The 9,356-nt window shown below is 31.5% G+C and overlaps 1 protein-coding gene across 1 annotated transcript in view; it reads right to left on the reverse strand.

Annotated features, from left to right (window-relative positions):
• Positions 1 to 760: 760 nt before the first annotated feature.
• The window catches only part of LOC108772336 (guanylate cyclase 32E), a 38,230-nt gene continuing 29,634 nt past the window's right edge, over positions 761 to 9,356 (reverse strand). The window contains exons 15-22 of the mRNA XM_018537857.1: positions 8,204 to 8,378; positions 7,208 to 7,406; positions 6,988 to 7,122; positions 6,319 to 6,583; positions 6,061 to 6,159; positions 3,790 to 3,934; positions 3,631 to 3,729; positions 761 to 1,544 (exon numbers count right to left, since the gene is read on the reverse strand). Coding sequence (XP_018393359.1) covers positions 769 to 1,544; positions 3,631 to 3,729; positions 3,790 to 3,934; positions 6,061 to 6,159; positions 6,319 to 6,583; positions 6,988 to 7,122; positions 7,208 to 7,406; positions 8,204 to 8,378 — 1,893 coding nt within the window. The 3' untranslated portion in view covers positions 761 to 768. The remainder of the gene's footprint in view (positions 1,545 to 3,630; positions 3,730 to 3,789; positions 3,935 to 6,060; positions 6,160 to 6,318; positions 6,584 to 6,987; positions 7,123 to 7,207; positions 7,407 to 8,203; positions 8,379 to 9,356) is intronic.

Here is a 9,356-nt window from a genome sequence, read left to right on the forward strand (position 1 = left end):
AGAGAGAGAGAGAGAGAGAGAGAGAGAGAAGGGGAGGAGGGGAATAAAAAATATAATACGAAAATTAATTATCATTTTATACTCGAGAATTATGCGAATCGTTAATAGGTACATAAATTATAAGTATCTATATATGTAATATATGTGTTGGAAATGAGTTCTACACAACAATAAAATATTGTAATATAATAATTTCTCTTTATTTTTTATAAATATGGATCTTAGTTTATAATGTTTTCTTGATATTTTTTAAACATTTTGAAAAGTACAAAAAGAAAGAGAATGAAAGGCATTGTATATACATATGTAAAAACAAATCTTTTCCTGAAAATATAATTAAACATTTAAATATTATAGTACTTTATTAGTTTATATTAGAAATTAGCTGAAATATGTTTAGTAATAATATTTATCTTTTCGATTACTCTAATGATTGATTTTTCTTGTATAACGTTAAAAAAGTTAATCTGTTTTTACATATTATTTACATAGATTATATTATTTATATAATGTTTGGCAGTTATAGAAGTAGTCAGAGACAAAGATACTTAGAGTAATATTGACTAGACATTTATCTAACAATAAGAAGCACGAAGCTTTTATAATTGTTTGTTCCAACAAAGGGAGTCAAAAATACAAAGATGTAGATATAATACATATATGATTGTTCTGTTTAAACTAAATACATATTGATATGTATAATGTTTGTATATACAGTGCACTTTGGTACATTGTATACTGTAAGCATATTTACAATAATTTAAGGTATTAATATCGCTTTTGATTTAAAGAATTTGAATCTAAGTGACCACCTGGATAACAGAGTAGTGGTGTATTGGCATTCAATCTATCGATTTCTTGGTACGACTGCGTCAGTCTTTCTGGAGTGTCCATTTCTATTATGGTATGCTCAGGCATGCTGTTGGATATTGAGTTATAAGTAAATTGGGATATTCTAAGGGCATTGAAGCGGAAACTATTGGCTGCAGGATGTACAAGACATGACTTGTCGCCGAACTTAAGTTTACAACTGTGAAGCAGCGATGCATTACTGATATTTGACGACAATTCATGTTTTATCTGTTCCGACTGGGCTTCCTGATTGAACAGATGCTTGATGCAGGGACACGAATTGCTGGAGGATTGCCAGTTTTCCGAGCAGGACAATCGTAACTCGCATGCAATTTTGCGTGGGCTAATATCGATTATCGTATCTGATTTGGAGCCTTTTTGATCAAGCTGATTTAAACTGCTAGTTTGCAAACGTTGTGGAAAATCGTTAGAACATCTCGTGAAAGTTGATTTAACGAGAGATTCGTTTTTCGGAGAACTTTTATGAACCGAAACAATTGTCACGTTATTATTTTTGTTATCGTTGCTTGGTGTTTCCTCGTCAGATTCGCTTATTGACTTTGATCCGATCAACCAATATGTTAAACGTAAGCCTTTTCCCTTCATGAAAACCGACCCTCGTTCGACAAGTCTAAAACCTCCCAGCTCATCTAGCAGCTGCTTTGTCTCAAGGCTGCAATGAATTCTCAGCGCTACGAAAACACAGAAGATCACATTTATGTGTATTAAGAACTATGATGTTTTTATTAAATAATCACTATATTTTATTTAGATATAAAAATAAACAAGATATAAAAATTATACAAGGGTAAACCTAATATGAACAAGTCTGGAGCCTAGAGAAGATAAAGTAAGACAATGCAACGTTAAAAATATTTTGGTGTGGATGTTGTGTAGCAAGGGATTTCTAGCCTGAGAGCGTCCTCGGATCGGTACGACAGTTTGCAGCAAGATGATCAAGAAAGAGGTTCATTGCGCAACGAGTCATAATTAAATTTCTGATGAAGGAGAGGATCGGCCTGCTGAAATTGTCCGTAGATTACGCCAACAAGTCGGGGAAACAACTCACAGCCTCGTGTGTTTTTTGGCACAAGATTATCTCTGGAGGACGAGAGAGAGTCGAAAATATGAATCACAATCGCTGTCTCAGCACGAGTCTAACGGAAGACAAATTCGTGTGGTTCGAGAACTTCTGGAGACCGACCGACGTTCGGCCACACACGGCGAAACAAACGCGTGAAAAATTGCATCAAATTTCCTGAATTGCACACTTGAACAGCTTCTACAGTACAGACTTAAGACTGCAGTCTACTTATTTAATTATGTAGCTTCTAACGCTACAGATTATTTGTAGCACTGATATGATTGGTTCATTTGACGCTTTGGAACGCACCCAGCAACTCTGATTACGTCATCAATACAGCATCGTTTTCGCTCCAACTGCATAATCTCGGAAGGTGGATTGGCTGGAGCGTTCATGTAGTAAATGTAGCATTTGGAACAGTAATGAATCAATTCAAGCATAGCATTTGGAACGTAGCATTGAGAGTATTTGGAAGAAACAAGTGGACCGCAATCCATGTGATTTTCAAATATTTAGAGTATTTAGACCCTTGAAAGAGGCATTGAAAGGGAAGCATTTTGCGGACAACGCAGGAGTGGAGGCCTTCATGCGTAATTGGCTGAAAATACGTCCACCTTCCTTTTATAATGTTGGCATAAAGAAGTTTCCAGTTTGATGGGGAAAATGTGTTTTCAAATGAAGAGATTACTTAGAAAAATAAAAAAATGTTTAAAGAAAAAACGGTCTAAATCGAGCAAAATCTAATTTAAAAAAGGTTTTATATTTTTTTGTTTCATGTTTTGTTAAATCAGGAGACGCAGTAGTGTCTCCGGCCATGTTCAAAAATTGAAAGATACTACAAGTCTCATATCTCGAACCACCAAAGTCCATTTTTCGGGGGTGCATAACTATTAAAGGTGTATCAGATACAAATGAGAACTTTTTAAAAAATTTTTTTATATGTAATAAAAATATAAAATAAATATAAGTAACAAGGCTCAATAAAAATAAATTATATAGAAGAAAGGCTACGAGCCTAATAAATTCATTTAATTTAACAGTATTGAATGTAAATATTAATAAAAATGAAAAGTTCAAGCCAAAAAAGAATACTCAAAAATTTAAACCTTTTTATCTAATAATCATATATTACCATGAAAAGTAACTGATATATTATTAATTAAAGGTGCCAATACAAACTGAATATACATAAACTGTATGTAACTTTCGGTTGATTTTTTAACGCTTCGGCTTTTCGCTGTCCCCCTCATCTCACCGCCCCGCGCACAGATCAAATGTCGCTCGAGCATCGTGCGGCATTTGAACCGCGCGCGGTGAAAGGGACAGCAGAAGGCAGAAGCGATTCGATCAAGTATCCTTTTTTGAACATGGCTTGAACTTTTCATTTTTATTAATATTTACATTCATTACTGTTAAATTAAATTAATTTATTAGGCTCGTAGCCTTTCTTCTATATCATTTATTTTTATTGAGCCTTGTTACTTATATTTATTTTATATTTTTATTACATATAAACAAATTTTAAAAAAAAGTTCTCATTTGTATCTGATCCACCTTTGTATATACATATACATATATTAAATTCTTCAATTTCAATTATATTTGCGATATGTTTATACATATATTTATATATGATATATATTTATTTTATTTAATTAAATGTATGTTAAGAAATAATTTTTAATAATACTCACGTAATCCTGTGCTCTCCATACGGCTAGCAGTGTTCACTGTGTCACCAAATAAACAGTACCGTGGCATTTTTGATCCAACGATGCCAGCGCATACTGGACCTGTCAAAAGATTATTACTATTCATTTGCTATTAGACATTTTTTCCACTTTAAAACATACCGGAATGTATTCCTATGCGAAGTAATAGTTCATCAGACGGTATATGACGAATGGTAAACTGCTTTATGATTTCTAAAAGAGTCAACGACATGTTCGCTATTTCTCTTGCATGTCGAATACCATTTCTCATCGGCAAACCGCTCACCTAGGAGACAAAATTTAACTGAGACATATTAAGGTGATGTTAAACCCGCCTGTATTATTGGTATAAAATTAGCGTTTTTGACGTTTTCGTTCCTGTCTACTTTCTTCATAATAGTTTCGCAGAATAAAAATTCTTTTTCCACGATTAATATTCGTGCTAATGTATCTGGTCTATGTATATTGTGTCCAAAAAGATGAAAAAAAAATGAAATTACAGATTCTTTAATCCATTTTTATCTTCAGCGTTGGTCGCCATACTGAGGTTAAATAGATAAAAAAATCTATGATTTCATACTTTTTTCAGCTTTGGACACAAAATACATTAGGGGCAGGTACATTAATCTGAATATTTAAATCGTGGAGAAGAAATTTTTATTCTGCGAAACTATTACGAAGAAATTAGATAGGAACGGAAACGTCAAAAACGCTAGTTTTATCGGTAATACAGGCGGCTCCAGCATCCCCTTAAATGTAGAGTTATTCGACAGTTTTTTTTTCAGCAATACAAAATTTTTTTGTCCACACAACAAAGTTATATTTTAAATAATTTCCATAAACAAAGAAGGGCTCAAATTTTCGAAGGTTTCCTGATCACTCGTGGGATCATTTTATTTGTATATGTTTTCTTATGTATTTTTCTTCGTAGAAATCGAAAATAACCATTATAATAATGCCAGATTTTAGGAAAAATTTTTACTAATTTTTCCTTAGGTCTGGCATATTATAATGATTATTATAATGATTATTTCCGATTTCTAAAAAAAAAATATTAGATCAATCGAAAAGTTCCGTCCATTTTTTGCAAAAAGTATAATTTTATTTAAGAAACAAAATAAAAAAGTACATCAATCAAAATATTGTCCATCGTTAATAATAATTTTTTCGCATCTTTCGGGCATCAAGCGAATTTTGCGGCGAAAGAATAACTCATCCTTGGAGGCTATCCAGTCAGAGACCCATTTTTCGAGGTCTTCATAAAAATTGAAGCGTTTCTCAGCAAGTGCGTGTGTCATCGACCGAAAGAAGTGGTAATCGGAAGGGGCACAGTCTAATGAATAAACCGCATGAGGTAGCACTTCCCAGCGAAGTGCTCCCAATGTTTCCTTAACAGCCTTAGTGACGTGAGGTCGAACGTTGTCATGAAGCAAAATCTCTTTATGCTGTCTTTTCTCATATTCTGGTCGTTTTTCGTGCAATGCTTGGCTCAAACGAATTATTTGTTTTCGGTAGAGATCCCCTATGACTGTTTGACCAGTTTTCAACAGTTCATGGTACATATATACATATATCCTTCTGGTTCCATCAAATACACAGCATAGCCTTCTTCCCATGAATATTGCATTTTGGCATCGATGTCGATGGTTGACCTGGATTGTAAATAATTTTTCGGCGTTTGGGGTTATCGAAATAGATCCACTTTTCATCATCAGTCACAATTCGATGCAAAAATCTCTTTCTTTGTTGCCTAGCAAATAAAATTTCGCAGGTGATTTTACGCCTTTCAATGTCTCTTGGCTTCAGTTCATATGGGACTCATTTTCCTTCCTTGTAGACCTTTCTTAATAATTGGAAATAAAAGATATTGAGCACAATTTAATGCTTTAGCAAATTGTGTTTGTGTTTAACATGGGTCTTCATCCATCAATGCCTATAATTCTTTGTCTTCAAATGCTCTTGGCCGTCCAGAACACTCTTTTGTCCTCCACATCAAAATTACCACTTTGAAAGCGTCGAAACCATTCTCTGCATGTTTTATCGAAAGGAGCACTATCACCTTAAACTTCTACAAGCATTCGATGCAGCTTCAGCTGCAGTTTTCCATTTGAAGCAAAAAATTAACACTTCGCAATGACGTTTATTTGCCTCAAATTTCGACATTTTCGATACTGTAAAATATTATTGATGCAAACATATACTTTTATATACTGAATTTTATTGACAGATGGGGTAAAATTAAAAAAATAAGCTTGATTTAGACATTACAGTTATCAACAGCTATAGATATTCGCCGTTAGATGGACGGAACTTTGCGATTAAACTAATACATAAGAAAACATACAAATAAAACGATCCCCCCGTGGGAATTCCTTGAAAATTTGTATCCTCCTTTGTTTTTGTAATACTCACAACCATATAAGCGTCTCCTATGGTCTCAATCTTATAAACATCAAATGGTTCTATCGTCGAGTCAAAGCACGTGTATAAATCATTGAGAAAGGTTATCATCTGGACAGAAATGGAATATGTAGTTATACATGTATTTTACATTCTATAAGTATATACGAATATATAGTTTTATACACGCACGCACATATTTTTAATAGGGAAAATGAATCCAGTTTACAGCAATCAATAATAATACATTCATAATAATATAAAAATTACTTCTAATGGTGTGCTTTTTGCAGACATCGATGTAAAGCCAACTATGTCACTGAAGTAAATAGTGACGCAGTCGTAACTTTCAGCCTCTACTTCTTGTCCCATTTTTAGTTTTTCGGCTACGGAAGGCGGTATCATTTTATATAGTAAAGCATCTGTTTTTACTTTTTCTTCTACTAATTGTTTCGTCCGTTCATCAACAAGTACTTCAAGATGATTTGACTGTTTTGTCATTATCGCCATCATATTGTCAAAGATATTCTTTTTTCTGAAAAGAAATTATAAGCGAATGATTATATAAAAAGTAGACTTAATAATTCTTGAAAATATTGCTTTCATGATATAAGAATTAATAAAATATTATTTTGTATATCAGAAGACGCGGTAGTATCTTCGGCCATATTCAAAAATTGAAAGACACTACAAGTCTGTTATCCCGAGCCATCAAAGTCCATTTTTCGGGGGTGCATAACTAAAATATAAAGAAATTTGAATCGATCGTTATATGTCTTGAAAGGCAACATCGCCATGAGTAATTTGAGCTAAAAAAATTTAAAATCGGTCAAGGCATTTTGGACATACAAGCGGTCGAAAAGTGATAATTTTTATGAGAAATAACGTTTTCTTCTTCTTCTTCTTCTCTGTCTATATAATATTATAAAGAAAACTTACATGCCATCTCGTAACGGATTCAATTTGTCTTTTATCGATTTAAAGTCCGGACGAAGCTTCGGATTTTCTGACCAGCACTCAAGCAAACAATCACGAACGAAATCGAGCATATTTTCTACTTGATCCAATGGAGGTCTATTATTGTTAAGTGAGAAAATAAAGAAAATTTGTTCAATTTTTTTAATTATAAAAATTATAAAATTATATTACAATAGCTTACCTAAGTAATTCATTATTTGTTACGATTCCTTGTAGTATTTGATCTACTGTTAAATCCGTGATACCGAATGGTCCATGTCGTCCATGTAATTCATACAAAATTATGGCAAATGAATATACGTCCGCTCTTTTAAAATCATGAACCTTTAGCTGTTTGGCACGAGTAATACGTAATAATTCAGGTGCTTTATACAGCAATCCTATGGAAGTGAATTAAATATAGGGGAGATATGCTTTAATCCTTATCGATCACCTAAGCCTAAAAGCCGTGTCCGAAATGAGCAGTCATGTTGTTTAAGCTTTATCCTATTTTTCTTTCGTATCCATACAAAATTTTTGGCAAAGATAGGACACTTGTACAATATTACTTAATATAACATTATTTTTATATTTTAATATTACTTAAGCTGGATTTAAATTACTTACGGTTTTTGTTACTTTTTTGGTAACAATTGTTTTTTTATTAAACAAATTAATATAAAGTATTTAAAAGGTTTATTACACAAGTTTAATATAAAAAAATGTAAAAATTGCTATATGAAGACTAAATTAAAATTTTAAGTTTTAATATTGATAGTTACAATTAATATTGTTTATTAAGTAATAATTTTTTAATCTAATGTATTAATTCAACATTACAAAAAAGTAAGGAAAAAAATAATGAATCGTAATACTTAGAAAGTAATTTTTTTATTATATTGTATGGTTTATATAAATCATACCAAAAAAAGTACAATAAAAAAATTTCTTGAGTGATACGCATTCTCGGCACAACGTTCCTTTGTGTAGATTTGTATTTTTGTGATCATTATATAGCATTAAATAGGCATTGAATCGATTTCTTTTATTTTTTATATAATTCTCAATTTACAAAGAAGATACAATTAAATTAAAGAAGATTACGAAAAAAGAAGAGTTTATAGTAATAGTTAAAATTATAAAAATTTGGAAGTATGTATAATTATCGAATTAGATGAAAAAATTTCTTTTAGCTTACCATGCCATCTTGTGTCGTCGTTCCTGATGTGAGTAAAGTCGAATGCTTTATTTATTCTTAATTGTTGTAGTCCGAAATCTGATAGTTTTACGGTCCATTTTATATCGATTAAACAATTAGAAGGAATCAACGATCCATGAAACTGAATTACCGATCCGTGTAGATATATCATACCCTAGACGATTAGACAAAATGGCTATCGTCCAATCAAACAATTAACACAATTGTTAAAATGTTAAAGATACAAAATTGTACGTTTTTGTTCGATTTTAAGTCATCTTTAATCTTAAAATATAATAAAAAGTAATTTTATATTCATTATTGCATATATAATAGAAGCGGTTATGGATTTTCAAGTTGAATATAAGTAGTAGCAGCCGTGGTTTTTTTGTAAGCCGAGTAAACCATAAACTGTTGTGTAGTCCTTTTATGTCTATTTTTACCAGTGCAAATTGACTTTAATAGTTTAATTTCAGTTTAACTTATTCTTTACATGTTTCTAGTTCTAATGGTTAAAAAAAGATAAAGAATAAGAGTTGGGCTGAGATTAAAGTTAATATATATACGTATACATTTACACATATATATGAAATACGTATATTGGTGGAAACGGCCATTAGAATGTTATATCTAATAGTAAATAGTCCACTGTATACTTGATTTATGAACTGGCTGTAACTGACACTTATTTAACTTGAAGATATTGGAATATTTTTGTCACATATGATGGAGAATATAAGGTTACTTTTTAATATATTATTAGCTAAAGTTTACGCTTACTTATATACTACTTGTATACTACGTATATTCCTAAAAAAATGTTCTTGTTGCTGTTGCCTGACATATATCTAGGTTTTACGCCAAAATCTTTTTCGTACTACGATTCGAAGCCGCTCATTATAATATATTATTATATTTTATCAGGGAATGGAAAGTTACTTTTTAAAAATAACTAGTTACAGTTACTCGTTACCGAGTAAAAAATGTAACTAGTTACAGTTACAGTTATCGCTTTTTAAAAGTAACTCGTTACAGTTACCGTTACTTGAAAAATAACTTTTCGTTACTTTTCCGTTACTTTTTTAAAATCAATTTAAAAATGTACTTTTGCATTTTTTTTTTATATGTAATACTGACAAATATATAGTTTTAT

Source organism: Cyphomyrmex costatus, unplaced genomic scaffold (assembly GCF_001594065.2).
Source record: "Cyphomyrmex costatus isolate MS0001 unplaced genomic scaffold, Ccosl1.0 scaffold184, whole genome shotgun sequence".
In the NCBI taxonomy this organism is placed as follows: Eukaryota; Metazoa; Arthropoda; class Insecta; order Hymenoptera; family Formicidae; genus Cyphomyrmex; species Cyphomyrmex costatus.